Here is a 16,385-nt window from a genome sequence, read left to right as displayed (position 1 = left end):
CTCAAGATGGTAGGCGCTGTACACTACACTGGACAACTTGATTCATAATTCCAGTTGCACGCTCGCCTGACCTGATAATTCATCCTGTTTATCTTTCTGAGGCACTCGACATGGCCCGCCAAAGTGCTACATTCTCAATAGAGCCGCGGGACCCGTATTGTGAACCAATCACAGCATTAAGGCTTAAATCCGCAAATCAATCAAACAAACTAACGAATCAGCTGTCCGGGTTTCGTTTAGTTTGTTGCTAATACTGTCCGTATTCCGGAGCCCTGGCGCATGGAAGGGTGTCGTTCTTAACGGCATTAGAATAAAATGAACACGGAGGAGGCACTAGAGAACCATGCAAAGTTTAGAAGCTTCACGGCGCAGGTTGACAAGTCGCTCAAAGGGTTCGAGTACTCTACTGAATGGGCTGATTTGATCTCAGCACTGGGACGCTTGATTAAGGTACATATCATTGCTCGAAACACTGACTCACTGTGAGAATACGTTGTGTAAGAATGATACGGTAGCAATGATTTTTAATCATTTCGGACTTTGCGTATGTAGGTGGGTGGTACCGGTAGGCAGATATGTAGCAGCTCGGACCGGATGCATTTTGTAGTATACGGTGTGTCAGTTTGATTGATTTATATGTAAGTATTGGTACTGTACAACCTTGCTTACTGGGCTTTGGCTCATGAGCTTTATTTCTGTTTTCCTGTTACCTGTATTTATATCTTCATCTCCGTTTCTCGAAATCTTTCGATATAGTGTAGCATCGAACCCTACTCCACAAACTTACCACCAAATGTATCAATGGTACCTTCAGCTGAGTCATGTGTTACCTGCAGCACTAGGCCATAGGGTTTCGTGTGTCAGCCTCTGTCAGCCACCTCTGGAATGTCCCGGAACTCAGTGTTTCGTCTCTTTTTCCACGTGGCATTCATAAGTGATTAACCCATATCCACCACAGCTCTCTGAAATATATTCGCCGACAGTATCGGGCTCTGGCGAGCTGTCCACTTCGGCAGACTTACCCCTCCTACCACAATTGATCAAAGGCATACCAGCTGCCAGTCAGTGTCGAAGAGTGACACGTGTTGCCATACGAAGTTCTCGCCACCGTCCACGCACGTTATGTTATGCAGCCTTCACACCGTATTGCGAACAGGGACCACCCATCACGGTGTGGGGAGCGCGTCTCGGTGTCACAAAGCCGACTGCACCGTCTGCGAACACCGGATATCTTGCAAGAGCCCCACTCGGCATCGCATGCTGTATTTATAATTCAACTTTAAAACTCTGCTAGCTTTCTACAGGCTATCAAAAAGAAACTCAAAGATGCACCATAAGTCGGTGTGCCGTTCGCATTATATCCCACACGAAAATCACTTAGATGACATAAGCCTTTCCTTAGTTACATACAGAAGAGTACACGCTGACAGTATCCTTACCTTGCAATTCTTGTAAGACCGTAAAGACACGTCACAAGCCGCTGGCACTCTTCGATACGACTAAACTCCGTAGACATGGAAGCAAAATCACTCACCAGCACGGCCATCTTGACTAGCATCACAATTAGTCTCTCCGTGCTTGCCGCCTTTGGAGTTCCTCACCTCCGTACATCGCTTGTCTCGACAAGCAGAAACTCAGCATTCGTTAGACGTGGCGCATCCACCTTGGTCTACGATACCGGATGTGTTCTTTGTGTGAAGTACCGTCTACTTCACCGAAGATCCATTTACTGATAACGTTGTTCAGAATTCACTGGTCTAATTGATTCTAGCTGTAGTTCTGAGTCATCGTTTGTCGAAGGCGTGACGGTGTCTCGTATCCCACTCCGAAGTGGCCAAGTATCGCAGCCGTATAACAGTGTAGCCCGCACTGTAGATTCTTCCATCACACGCCCTGTATTGCTTAGCGAAAAATATGGAGGGAGTTAGAAGAGTCAAGTACGGAAGGAGCTATGAAGCCACTTTGGTGAATTTGTAGTGTTGATTACCCCAACAACTGGCCTATCGTTCTACGAGGATCATCCGTATTAAAGTAAGGCGCTGGTACGAAAGAGTCAGTGGTACACTAAGGTCGGACACAGCTTTGGTTTTGGTCATAATGATGTGTAGTCCCTTCTGGAATTATTGATTCATGCTCGAAACAGGCAGACTGTTGTGTCGTCCATGCGAAGATGTAAAATTCAACCTGCTGGATATGTGAATAGGCGCGAAAAATTCTTCACTTTTCCAAATGGGTTGAACTCTTACAGTTCTGGACATGTCAGCGACGTACTAAAACGCTTTCGAATTAAATCGGATAAACTAGAGAGGTAATTTACAGTCAATCCAGTGTACTTCGGCCACTTGTGATCAGAGTAGTTGTTGATCAGTCCATCGCAAACCAATTTGTCGCCAAGCAGATTCTTCGAGCAATTCAATCACCTGGTACTTCAGCCGGTAACTGTCAGGACGCGCCCAGACATAAAAAACCACATATGCAGAGAATGACACATCTCCGCAGGACGCGCCCAGACATAAAAAAGCACATATGCAGAGAATGACACATCTCCAGATTCACCATCGGTCCCACACGTTCCGGATAACAGGTGCATTGGCGGAGCTTACCAAACACGGCTTAGTAGCGTACGATCAGTGGAGTTGGGGCTGAAATTGTTCACGACCGAAACACCGCCATTGGGCAGAAGGAACGAGTGAACGACCGTAATTGGCAATTTAGTCATCCTATATGCTTACACAAAAGCTCTGTATGTTTTGTCCTGACAATACAGCCGTGCCCTGGGTTCTCTGTTTCTTATCGCGGGTTCTCTGTCTTCTTATCGCGTAGTCTGGCAGGCTCAGTCCAGGCGTAACCAGTAGACGGCCACTCACGATACAACAGTAACCAGCCATAATCTATGCTTGGAGGGCCTGAGGAGTACCATTCAATCTAACTAATCGACCTAAATTGCTTATTAGGCTGCCGGTCAACACAACTATTAGTTTTGATGATAGTAGACGGCAAGCATGAAATTTGGCGCAAGCGTTAAAGTATGTTTATATCTTATACTCTTTTTCTTTGAGCCAGCTTTGGGCTTGGTAATTGGTGCTGGTTTTCCAAAGCAGAAATGCTTGTAAAAATGTATAGGGTCTGCATGCAGAGCGTAATTTGATTCTTTGATTGGAAGTTTATCCTGGTTATATAGACTACTCCGCACATTGCTTCCACCACTGAGTGGCGTGGCAAATTGTATTCGTCTCACTCGTCTGCGCAACATCTAATTGTACTTCGTGGTTGGCTTCGGCTGCATGCTACCGGTTCACCAGATTAAAGGTCAGCTTGTAATAAAAAGTTTCGGGTTTACGGATTATTGACAAAAACTCATATCCAGCTTTGTAAAATCACCGTGGTCTTAGAAACTGGCTTGTGGTTTCGTTTTTTTGCAAAGTAGACGACCAGTTTCGCCCCCGTCTACGCGCAAAAATTCGAGAGGTGTTTATCTAACAGGTCTTTGGGCAGACGGCGTCAAGTTACTAACCTAATGACACCGGTTGCATCTACCTCATCGCATCAAAAACTACCGAGTAGCAGTGCCTCTAACCGTTTCACGGTTACTTGTCTCGATTATGAATCGGTTATGAATCAGTCCACTGATAGGATGGACTAAGTGCGATAAGTTGATCGGTCACTAGGAGTCACGTATATTCTGTGCGATTGATGTTTGCATCAACGTCTGAGTCGCCTGCAGGCATGACCCACGAATGGCTTCGAATACCGTTTAAATTGTTCTTTACCGCAGTCTTACAGCAAAACCTTGTACATGTTGGTTTCACTTTTTCCTGTGTGTGTGTTCCGTTTGGAGTCAGTTGATTGGTATTGTATTTTTGGTCATATTTTAGCCATCACTTCGCCTTATTACCCGAATAAGCAAATAGAGTTCCGTGTCCTGGTTCTTTTCAGTTGCTATTTTTTCGTCTGGTTGCTGCCACCATCAGGCAGTGTGCGTGTTTGTGTCGCGATTGATAGATCCGTTTGGCTGTGGTTGTCAGGATTTAGTGTTTTGAGTTGTGCATCACTTCTTGCAGCGAACTGGGTCGGCTACAGTTTGCCAGTGAAGGAGTATGGTAAACTAATATGACTTATTGACTTTCCGGAATCAATTCGAACTTGGCAATTTCGGTGATGGGCTTGGAAATATGAAGTTCGAGGTATTTAGCCTCGCCTGAACGAGCTAACGAATAGGTGGGGTGACTTGTTTGATAGCGTTCGAATCACGATGTGTTTTTCTTTAAGACAATACTTCATATTGGCAATGGTAAGATAGCGGTCTGAAGAGACAACTACCTTTGCCATCCACAGTCTCAATACAGTAGCACTCGAGAACGCCAGGTCTGTGGACCAGGTAGTGAAGGCCTGTGATAATAAGATAACCATTTTTGGACAGCGTATTTTCTTATACGGCTTATATATTGTTGGCTTATTGTTTTTGGCTCATATTTCTTGTTTGTCGTCTCCCGATGAGGTTGGAGCGTAGACTGTAGTTAAAATCGCATAGCAGAACGATCGGTGCGGACATCAGTTTGGACCACCAGTATCGTAACGTTCCACAGACACGAACCTGAATACAGAGGATGAATTGACCTTCGCATATCAGTCAGATCTGATCTAGAACGTCCTGCAGACTTTCAGTCCTGAAAGAGAACCGTGTTCGTTCCTTTGTAAAAATATACGGACTCAATCACGCGATGCTCATTATTCGGTGATTCGTATTTTCGGCATGGCTTATCGGTATCAGGATCATCTGTTGTCGTTCATTTGAAAAGCATTGGGTGAAGGGCCACCCGCGTAGCAACCGAGTTATCCTAATCGCTATCGGTGTGTCATCAGTTCCGGACAGCAGTGCTTCACTGACACGTATAATTTGTGAACACAAGGTGCACACTGTAACAGCTGATACAGGTGGTGGTAAATAGCAACGTTTGTATTTCCAGTCCGTTTACTCTCAGCCAGGTCAGATTTATTTGCAACCAGTTACACAACCGTACGCACGGCATTCTCCGTGAGGGAGTGCTCATCTTCCTGCTGCCACTGTTGTCAGCCTATTATGGGAAACTGTGCTGGTGATATAGCATAGACCCTTCTATTTTTAACCATATTTATCTCACTGGATTTTCCAGCATTGGTAACAGTAAATTTCGGACACCTGTTCGGTAAAATTGAGCTCAGCCCCATCCCGTTCCCTCCCAAGAGACCACTCTTACAAGGGGAACACATTCTTTTCCGGAGAACAATCTTCTCAGCCAGCTGTGTTTCAAAACAACCAGAGAATTAACTCATCCGCTTGAAGGAGAGAGGTGATGTAAGGTAACCTAATGGGCATTTGCATGTTTTGAAAATTATGAACCCACTTAGACGCCAAATTATTGAGTTTAACTGATTTTTACGACGCGAAGCACCCGAGTACTTTTGTCTTCATAAGAACTTTTATGCTCTTTAGAACAGTTCTTTCCACTGGTTACCAGTTTATTTGATTGAGCAGGCTCCTCCAACAAGGAAAGCTATTGAGCAACCCTGTATATGTATTTCAAAAATAGAAGTCAGTCATGAGCGTTTCTAATCCACCCTGTTTCTCAGGTTATTCAAAGCAACTCCAAAGCCGGCTATATCCCTCGAGGTTTTCTGATTGGGAAACGTCTGGCTCAATGTCTTCATCCGGCCTTACCACCTGGAGTTCACTGCAAAGCCCTTGAGTGTTATGATGTCATCTTTCGCACCGTTGGTCCGCAGCGACTGGTACCAGATCTACCCATCTACGGAGCCGGCTTATTCTCTCTTCTTGGACCCTCGGCCATGGCAGTCAAACCTCCTTTGTTTGACATCTTTCAAGAGCACTTGCTCCCTCTCGGCACTGCCTTACAACCGGCATTTATGGGACTGCTCCAGGTTTGTCGCCTAGACTTGCCCTTGTATTGGGCCTTTTAGTAACTTCACCGCAGATTTAGGGTGTTGGTCCTAGGGTCATTCAGCCATTATTCTGAAAGTCTGTGGTTCCGTCCTTTTTAACATTTTTCGCATTCTATAGTTCTGGTTCATTGGCATGAATGTTATTTTTATTATCATGCTTTATGTATCATAGAAAGGAAGTGTAGAGAGCTTAATTCAAGTACATATATTGTCAAAGCAGACCTAAGTATATTACGTGTGAGCTTAAGCACTACTTTTATGGACTAAAAGCGTCCGCCGATGGAAACACATCGCTGACCCGTATCCTTTTGACCTTCATCCGGTCGTAGCACACTGGGCAACTTTCACTTTATTTGGTACAACAGGTCGTTGTGAGAACAAAAATCGCTACGGCACTCTAAAATCCTGCTGATTATCACGGAATACTTGATGGCCTCATAAAAGCCTATCCTATTACATTGAAATCATTCAACTTCATCGGGTTAGTGACATGTCAAGGCGTCGACGTCACAGATGTAACTTTTTCGTGATAGAATAGTGTTCTTGATGTTTTTCCAGTGATATCCAAAATATGTTAGGAAGCTGTCTATATCGGTCGGGCCGAGCATTCTATTGCACCTATTACGGAATCTGTCTAGTGCATATCTATCCCTATGCACTTTTGTCGCCAATCTGTGGAAATAGCCTAGGTGAGGCTTCCACCACATCTGGAAAACAGGTGTTGCGTAGCGCCATCATGCTCTTGTTTCTTTGACAACCTTTTTCAGTGATCAAAGGAACTCAAATTGCACTACCAATGAAAGGACGAAAGCCCTACACTGCGAAGTTGTCTATTAGCAAACGAACCAAATGGTTACATCCCGGTAGGCAAGAAAGCAAACATCTCACGTGCATAGAGTATTTGAAAACTGAACATTCTGAAGCGTCCTGTTGAGCTTTCCTGGATGTCCATTGCATATTAAACGATATTAGACAAATACTACAAAGCGGTTCCATAATTTCCGTAGTATCCTTCACCTTCCATCGGATGCTCAAAATGGCTCAGCAGTCCAAGCTCGAATTTACTCATGGGAAGGTCCAACCCATTCTCTGCCTCTCGACTCATCCTGTTCGGGCTTAGGCAACCTGACAGTATTTTAGTCCTCAGGTGAAGTGGTAGCTAGGCAGCGAAAGGTTGCTACAGCTGAACGCTTATTTCCATCGGCTGCGGGGCGGAGCTTGGACATCAGGCCATACACTGCTTGCATGCTTTATCAGTAGTATAAATCGTTACATGGGTGCCTGGAATGTGTGCATGGGCCACTTATGCAATAACCACACAAGCTTCAGGGGGGAAAACAACCTGAACACGTCAATCTGTAAGGAAGATGTCCGTACTGAACTCGCCAGCTCGGTGTAAATGATTGTAATACCAGGCTGTCACTCTGTCCTCTGACTCACTTTCAGTGTTACCAACTTCCGATTCACCAGTTTTCATCGCCAAATTTCGATTCCTGTTGCCTTTTAGTTTAGGATTTCGAATCAAATTAAACACGATCGCAGATATTGAGAAGCATACTGGTTACGGAATCGTGGTGTGACTGATCATACAGTCAGATCTTACGTAGTCTAGTTTTGTGATAGCCTGTTGTTGATTCCATGCAGGCGAGTTGTATTTTCAGGTTCGGAATGAAATTAGTGGGTTTTACCACAACTGCACTATGAATTACAATCCCTAGGTTTGTCGTCGGCTTGCGGTTTTGTTCAGCATCATATATCGAGAGCCACAGTAGCTTGAGACAGCCTTTAATAGAGACGAGTATGTTACCATGGCTGTATTTATATTTCTACAAGGCCATGTATGCTAGAACCTTCGCGGCGTGGTGAGGAGCGCCGAGTTAAGAGTGATCGATTCTGACCAGCCCATATACCGACCAATCGGAGTGTGCCTTCCTTTGTTCCGTAGGCGGTTTGTGACATCCGTCCAACGGACATGGTGTCCGGTTATCTAGAATGCTCGTCTTCGGACATGCGCTGATTCTCAGCATCACTGTGCGCACTCGTTTCGTATTCCTGCATTGTCTCTACACTTGAGACCAACCCCATGAAATGGCTTTTTGCGTTACTTTCGTGGTCAAACTTTTTGTGGCCTAAACTGTTCTCCGATGATTTCAAACCCAAACGTATTTAGGTTTTGAGTAATCTTGTTTGTTAATTTTTCAATTTTTTATTGATCTTATGAAAAGGCGTACTGGGATTTCTCTCAGTAGTTGACTGCAGGTCAGTGTTCGGAACTTGTATGAACAAAGTGGTAGTCAGCTATGTTGAACGTGTGACTTTTGAAACAATAGGCCACTAAGAGTCCGTCGACCGATGTTCCTTTGATTAATTAGGGGGAACTTATGTGCACGCCCATATTCTACTGTTTTTTCACGGGAACCCCGAGAACTGTTGAATTTCTGATCAGACGCGCTTGTATACCGACAGGGTTGACAAGTACGCAGTATTCCGTCGGGAAAACCAAAACGGACCGTCAAAATAGCTGTATCGCTCAACAACACTGGCCAAGTGGTTTCTTCAGGTTCCACAGACGACTTCACTGGTGGTCTTCCAACGAACTCTCCTGAATAGGGATCTTTCCAAAAGGAACTATTGGGGCTATGTTCTGCGGACAGTGCACTGACAGAGAACACACCTGATTACGGTCTGGAAAACCCACAATTTTCATCTTGAAGTAAACAGTGAAAACAACAATGTTGCGGGACAAATTCGTTTTGTACAATTTTGTCTGCCGCAACACGCGTAAAACGGTACACTGAAACAAATATCGGTCATATCGAACTCAGTTTAATGAAACCAAGGTAGTCTCAGAGTAACTCTGAGCACATTAGTCAACATTGCCTCGAGCAACATCAGTCTATGTAGATGAGTACTTCGTCCTACGACCTAGAAAAGTTCAACCAGTAAAGGTCCCTGTGTCCTGTCTCGATCGGATGCGTGGTAATCGGTGACTTCCAAGTTACCTCAGGATCGACCGACGGTTTACGAGGTCGTTTCGGCAGGTGCTCTTCTGCTTGCGTTTCTAGGCTTTGCTCCGTTCCACCGATGTTTGTATCTCCGCAATTTCAGCTGGATAGATAGGTGCAAAGACTGGTTGACAAAATTGACAGTGGACCGGCGGAAGTGACATAGCCCTTCTGTATGCCCTAAGCCTAGCTGTGCAGTGGCTAATGTTCGGTGCACAGTCACATTTTAGGTGCGTTCAAGCTGGCTGACTGCATGATCACCCGTAGAAGAGACCTTTAAGTAAATAGGCTTCTTTCATACAGAGATTTGCGTCTATTTGTTTCTCATTTTGGGTTAATTCTCAATAAAATGATCACGCTCTTAGGCCCTAGCACGAAGCATTCCTTCACATAGACATACAAATTGTCCAACGCAATATCAATCAATGGTTTCAGGCTTATACTTCAAAAGACCTGAGAGGTACCCTGAGACCACCTTCGTTTTATTACACTGGGCTCCTTATAAGCGATGCAACTAGCCTCGTACTTTGTTTCACCGTACTCCATTTTGCACCCACTGGATTGTACGAAACAAATTTGTCTTGCGACCTTGTTGTTCTCAATACCTTATTTAAAGGGGCCCTGAGTTTTAGTCTTTCCACTTTTTGATAAGAGACACTTCGGGAAATAGGAAATGCGCATAGTTATCCTCATGGTGGTTCATATCCGTTCATATCATACTGTGCCGCAAGATGTCCCTGTCTCAGGTGCTGCTCGCACTTGTTTGGGTCCAAGTTTAAGCACTTTTTTCTGTCTTTTAGGGCTTGTTACCTGGGCTGGAACAGGGAGCAGAATTTTCCGAACGCGGTGTCAAAACAGTGGAAATGTTTTGTGCTGCTGTTGGACCCAGGTTTTTCTACACATGTCTGTGGAAAGTAAGTTTCTCCTTGGATGTATCTTCATAATAGATTAGATCCTAAATGTCGTTTTCCCTTTTGAAGAAAATTTTATCTTACTCGCTACCCACTGTAGGTGATATTCGATTAATCTTCGTTGGCTGTGCGTATCCCCTGTAGTTAGAAACCTATCTCTCTATCATTAAAAACCGTTCGATTTGAGGCAGTTTATTCGGTTTGGATTCGTTCCAGCAAGCGTTCGTTTTACAGTAACCTCCATTTGTTGCTGTTTGACCTTATCGGTATTGTATCTCATTCTGCCGTGTTTTCAGATACTCATTCATTCACCATCAGCACGTCACTTCGGAATATCCTTCGTCCTCAATCATTTCAATAAGCGCAAGCCGCTTGAGGATCAAGATTATATCTATGGTCTGAATCGGAGAGTCCTGGTCAGTCTACATTGCACCTGTAACACTTTGAAGTTCCTCGAAACCGTAGCTTGTGACGCCGTGTCGTGATACCATTTGAGGGTTTATTTTTCCTTTGTTTTACACTCATATTACCGGAATGTCTTCGGAAGTATGCCACGCGTGTTTTTGTAGGTCGGGGAATATGATACATGACGTGCCATTGGAAACTCGCCGGTCAAAATTCTTGCGATCAAATGATTTTCTTTTCGAATTTCACCCCTTCCGGAAAGATGCTGTACCTCAGTTGATGCATTGTATGGGAGAAGTGAACATCTTTGATGCCTTTCGGTTCCCTGGAATGAAGGAGAGGGTCAATCATAATTTTGATATTGCCTGTTAGGATCTGCCTCTTAAGATCGCCAACAGAATCTTTCTAGCTGCGATAGTCGCATTCCATCACCAAAAATCAAGCTAGGTGACGTAATTCCAGCTTTTCTTTTCGTGCGCCATGCCAACAATACATTCATCTATCATGGCCCTTAAAATTAAATGTTTCAGTCACTAAAGAGCACGTCATTTCACGAGACACCCTCGTGAACTTGGCTGCTCTATATCTAAGGACCCTCTCTCATCCTTGTGAATTCTAGATGTGGCGCGTGCTGTTGTCAGTCTTCTGTGCGTCGTATGCTGACCTGTGGGACCTCTGTAGCGTTGTGACACCCGTTATCCGGTTCGGTGCTGTATACAGGGATCCTATTTTCGCAATCATTATCAGAGATCATCGTTAAACCTCCAATCATTATCCCAAATTTTTTGTTCCCTTAGATCCAAAGTCTATCCCGTCTCTTCGGCGATTCTGTTCTACTTGTCCAGCGCGATGCGTTGGACTTTCTTCTCATGGCCCTCCCGATACACTTTATTTCCCTCCCGAATGTGAATATCGCCGATGGTCCTTTGTCCACAGACGATTGCAAGGCTCTGTGTACTTCAGCGCTTTGTGTACTCCTGCGCAGGGATGCTTCACTTAATCGTCGTCTGTTTACTTGGCTTAAGGGTGGTCAGCCCGTGGAAGTCGTACCATGCCACAGTCCCACAGCCGTCCAAAATTCACATCGACCTCTTACAGTGGCCTACTCGGTTCTCAGTCATTGTAAAGAGGTACATGATTTTATGGTAAGCTCAACCGACTATACCGGTGTTAGTTATTCATACTTTTTCTCCAGAGTTTTTCCAATCCAAGTGCCTATTAGGATGGGCCACCAAGCCTTACGAGTTAAAATGAAACAATTTCCCGGCTCGTTCTGGTGATGTGGATTTATTGTCATAGTTTTATTTTCTTGTTTTTCATGCATAATAGTCAAAACATGTCTCAAAAGAGGGGGACAAAGAGTGTAGTCTTTATCTACCTGTGGTTTCTTTTATGGTCTTGATAACCGAAACAACCAGATATCTGCTGCACCGCACGTAGGCTGTTCAGACAGGTGCAGGCGCATAAAGACAGTGGCTTAGACTCCAACCTAGCTCTCGCTTTTGAGTAGTCGCCCGACAGTTTCTACAACCTACCCTTCTATGCTCGTCATGCCACAATGCATACAGCAACAAAGTGACGTTGGTGAGCTTGCCTAGTGATGATCTGCTAAGGAGAACATTGATTGCTCATTTTTTAATAAGAACGGAACAACTGCACAGCGTTTTCCCTTTTCAATGTTTTTCCCATCTTCACAACATATATTCTTTATCAAAAGGCTACGAGTTTCCTCGCTACTCACAAAGACGGATGAATAGGTATGACTAGCGTGATCATTTTAGGCTGGTGCAATATAATATACTGATTACATTCTCTTGTGTGCATGCGATGAACAAAATTGTTAATGAAGGTTGTTGTCGGTTCGAGGTAGCTCAACGGTTAGGGCGTCAGCTTACCGACCGGAAGGTTCGTGGTTAGAACCAAACTTCAGAATTTCGACTGCTTCTGTCTGGGTAACCTGGCAGTATCTGACCCCTCGAGTTCCTTCAGATCGCACGGCAGCTAGGCCTCGAAAGGGTGTTACAGCTGATTCTTATCATGCGATGAACAAAATTGTTAATGAAGGTTGTTGTCGGTTCGAGGTAGCTCAACGGTTAGGGCGTCAGCTTACCGACCGGAAGGTTCGTGGTTAGAACCAAACTTCAGAATTTCGACTGCTTCTGTCTGGGTAACCTGGCAGTATCTGACCCCTCGAGTTCCTTCAGATCGCACGGCAGCTAGGCCTCGAAAGGGTGTTACAGCTGAACGATTCTTATCGTTGTATTGTTTCGGTTCCTGTTTCAGACTACCCATGATCAGGCGACGGAAGTGGATCAATATGTGCAATCCCTCTATTTCAACCGTTATTCCAAAGCTATATTGATTGATGCCGTGCGACAAATCATTCATCGTCCAACCTGCTTGCCACTTCCGAATCAACTAATTGGTTTATGGGACTCCGGATCTCTAACCGCAAAGCGTGCTTCTTCCAATATTGGTAAGTTCAATTTGAAAATTCCTTTCGTGCATATGCTACTTATGTGGTGTGATTCAAGTTTAAAGTCGAATATGGTAACGTACTTCCTGGTCGAATGCCCTTTTTACGTTCCACCTCACCTGTTTTTGTTGTGTGTCACCGATTTTCTTCACTACTTCCTAGCCATCGAACGTGGAATTGCCGAGCGGCCTTACCGAATTCTTACTGGTCTATTGGATCGTTGCGATCTTGGCGTATCCATTATTGAAACAATTTTATCGGACATTCTGCGTTACACTTACGACGGATTTCACATCCTTAAGCAGCGCAGTTCTGCATGGATTGGCAGTGACTCAACGAAAATCCTCCACCCGAAATCACCTACCAAATGCGGTTTCGACACAATCTCAGCGATCGTGGATTCTGATGTGGTTGCTATGATTATGAATCACGTGCTGGCTAAGGATAACACGAAGTCCCTAACTTTACGTAAGTTTACCGATAGACTTAAGTTCACATCGATTTTTTTCGTGTCATCCAAGGTCGTTATCATGATAGACTTATAGCTGTTGATGTCATTCACTCTAGGCTTTCGTGATTATTGCGGAGTTTGATGTGATTGACATTGAGTGTCACTATTTCCCATTAATTCTCAAACTCTTTATCACAATTCCCTGTGTCTGATTTTATGATGTACTCTCATTCGTGGATTTATTTTATGAGTCATTGTTTCCGTTGTTCGTCTGCCTTTGTCCTGCATGTCTATGTCGATTTTTGCCACAGTGGTAGCTTTTTTTTTTAGGTCGGTTGAGGAGTGCCTTCTGAAACCCGAGGACCTTACACATAAAATGACTACTTTTAATACTCAGATCGATCACACGGCCACACTCAATGTCGTATGGTTTTCATGAAGAAATATCACAAAGTAGTTTACCTTAGATATTACCTTAGATGCTGCTTGATATAAGTTCAGATATTGACTAGGAAATGAGATTGACCATTACGCTATCAATATGTCAGGTAGAAAAATGCGTGTTTCATACTTCGGTGGGAACCAATCAAACTAAAACTACCAAGGCAAGAGGAGAGAGATATCGTGAGGTTTCATTGCTTTATCAGGCCCGCAGACTACATATTGATATTAGTTGAATACTCATTGGAGCTGAACAATCTAATGATTATCTTAATTGGTAGGTATTGAAGCTCAAAGTAAGAAGTTGTCCCTTCCACCCACCGGCGAAGTCTTTGCACCGGAACCCGAATTCTCGGAAATGGTCCGAACACAAGAAACCAATATGCTTCAGTCATTCGATGCCACTACCAGCGGCCATCGCAACGGGGCATGCGATTCTGTACCTACATATCGTTTGACTGCTTCGGATGAATTTCTCCGCACGGCTCACTTGTTTCTGAGCAACCTTGACGGCTCTTTTCTCTGGGAGTACATCGAGACCGAGTTCAGCCTATTGTTGGCTACGCGCACCAACACAGGCGCATCACGTGTTCAACAACTTAAGCCACATTTCCAACTTGATGATTTGTGCCGCGTAGTCCACTTTTTGGTTACTAGGCTACCTATCGACACTTATTCTGGAGTTCGAAACTATCATTTACCACGGCTAACATCGCACCTGCTCAGGTGCATGATGCAGAAAATTCAAGCGACAACCGATGCAGACGAGGGATCACTACCTCCAACATACGTCTCCAGTCTTCTAAGTGTTGTCGACTCTCTAGTGAGTCAAATGTCCGAGGTAAGTTTATTTTGTCAGCTGTACAACTCTAATACACTGGTACTCAAAATTGTTTACCTCAGTGATAATGACAATGTTGTTCCCAAGTGTCCGCACAGACATTTGATCCACCAATTCACTTAGTCTTGTTTATTCTTTACCTGTCTAAAAAACGCTTGATTCCTTGTTGTGTTGGAATGTTTTCTGTTTGTAGTGAACTCTGTTCCATACCATTTACCGTTTTTTGTTGAAATCTAATTACTTTCAGCCTATGTTTTTTAAATCCGTAAAATAGTTCCAGCTGTTTTAAGTGAAATATCCATTTCAGCTGTTAAGTACCAATTATTTACTACTGATATGGTGGTATTATTCAGTTTTACTCCGGTCGTTTTCCATACGTCGCTTCAATAAAGCTTCTTTGGTTTCCCTTAATGTCTCAAATTCAAATTGTCTTCGGCGTCCGTTTCTGCTCTCTTCAGTTCATCATGTCGATGTTCGACAAGGCCGCAATGTTTTCAGTGAACGATCCAAAGTTATCGAATCCAAAATCGGAAACCAGCTCAGATGTTTTCAAGGGACAGAACGTGTCACGGTCAGCTGAGCCCAATTTGGCTGCAGTGGCCACGACTATTGGACATTTTCGTCAACTGTTTGGCATATTTTGCGTGCATATCTTGGAATTTTCTCCCCAGCAAGTAAGTGTATTTGGCCAGTAGGACATCTGTTCGATAAGCCTTCATTTTCAATATAGCTTTTGATTTTCTTAGCTCCAATATGTACCCAAACCTTTTGAAGGAGGGGCTTAATATTTTACATTATATGCGTTTTGTCACTCGTTTCCCACTGTTTTTCTGCCTTTCTAGACACTACCTATTGATCGGGATTTTTGGATACCCCAGCCTGGTTCTCACCGAATGTACACCGTATATCAAGACATCGTAGCGTGAAACAGATGAGCCTGTTTGGTGTTCCGGTTACATTAAAAGGGTGCGTGGGCATATATATATATATATATATATATATATATATATATATATACCTGGCTAGCGTCCGACAGGGATTGATCTGGCACATCAGACGAAATCGATGGATCCACGCGCGAATTGGGTGATGCAATATGCCGCCTGCACTATGCCGCATTTGTTTCCAGCAGAATATCCTTCACCGGGTGTAAACCCGAGGGGATAAGACCAGAGGGAGCGGAAGATGGGACAGTTCTGTAGCTATAGACATACCTAACTGGCAGTCGCCAAGTCAAACAAAAATGGGCGGGCAATTGTGACCCACAGTGTATACGAAGAGTGACCTGGTGACCAGCGACACGTATGGCTAGTTAGTGTACAAAACATGAAGAAAAATTCAATCAATTCGTATTCGAAATACAGCACAGCACAGTACGATACAACAGAGTGTTCCATAATTCATCCCAACTGGGCATGAGATGGCGGCAAATATACGAACGTTCAAACCCATATATATATACATATATATATATATATACATATATATATATATACATACATAAAAAGTGAATTAAATTGCCAGTTAACAGTGGCTGAACTACTGGATACTTGCGCACAGTTGCACCACCAGAAACGGCCTATGCGGTGTGGTGTTGCGTACCGCCTGAGTGTGTGAACCTTAATGATCCCAGAGGGCCGATCCTACTGGGACATGTGCGTCTGCATACTTTTCAAGTCCATATGGTCGTGGCTGCACTGGGAAGATTGGACTACTTCCGAGTGGCCCCCTTGCTTCGCGGCATTGAGACGCGTCATGTTTCATGGATAATTATTACCCAATCTTCCCGAATCGAGTACCGAATTTTCCCATGATTTATGGCGGAAGTCACAGTTTTTCAAACTTACCCAGCAGTGGGTTTCACGTGTTTCCGGTTGACTGAAAACGGTTAAGTACCTTAACACGCCGTCTGTGA

The 16,385-nt window shown here is 44.1% G+C and overlaps 1 protein-coding gene across 1 annotated transcript in view; it reads left to right on the top strand.

The window, feature by feature from the left end:
• Nucleotides 1-225: 225 nt before the first annotated feature.
• T265_07463 (hypothetical protein) overlaps nt 226-16,385 on the top strand; it is a gene marked incomplete at both ends in the record, with an annotated part of 82,130 nt that continues 65,970 nt past the window's right edge. Inside the window, 9 exons of the mRNA XM_009172992.1 lie at nt 226-450; nt 5,611-5,919; nt 9,746-9,859; nt 10,153-10,272; nt 11,059-11,406; nt 12,545-12,737; nt 12,900-13,205; nt 13,911-14,470; nt 14,929-15,144. Coding sequence (XP_009171256.1) covers nt 316-450; nt 5,611-5,919; nt 9,746-9,859; nt 10,153-10,272; nt 11,059-11,406; nt 12,545-12,737; nt 12,900-13,205; nt 13,911-14,470; nt 14,929-15,144 — 2,301 coding nt within the window. The remainder of the gene's footprint in view (nt 451-5,610; nt 5,920-9,745; nt 9,860-10,152; nt 10,273-11,058; nt 11,407-12,544; nt 12,738-12,899; nt 13,206-13,910; nt 14,471-14,928; nt 15,145-16,385) is intronic.

The sequence above is a fragment of the Opisthorchis viverrini genome, assembly GCF_000715545.1.
Source record: "Opisthorchis viverrini unplaced genomic scaffold opera_v5_179, whole genome shotgun sequence".
NCBI lineage: Eukaryota > Metazoa > Platyhelminthes > Trematoda > Opisthorchiida > Opisthorchiidae > Opisthorchis > Opisthorchis viverrini.
Note: the sequence above shows the minus strand (reverse complement) of the source record. Positions and strands in the feature narration are given on the sequence as shown.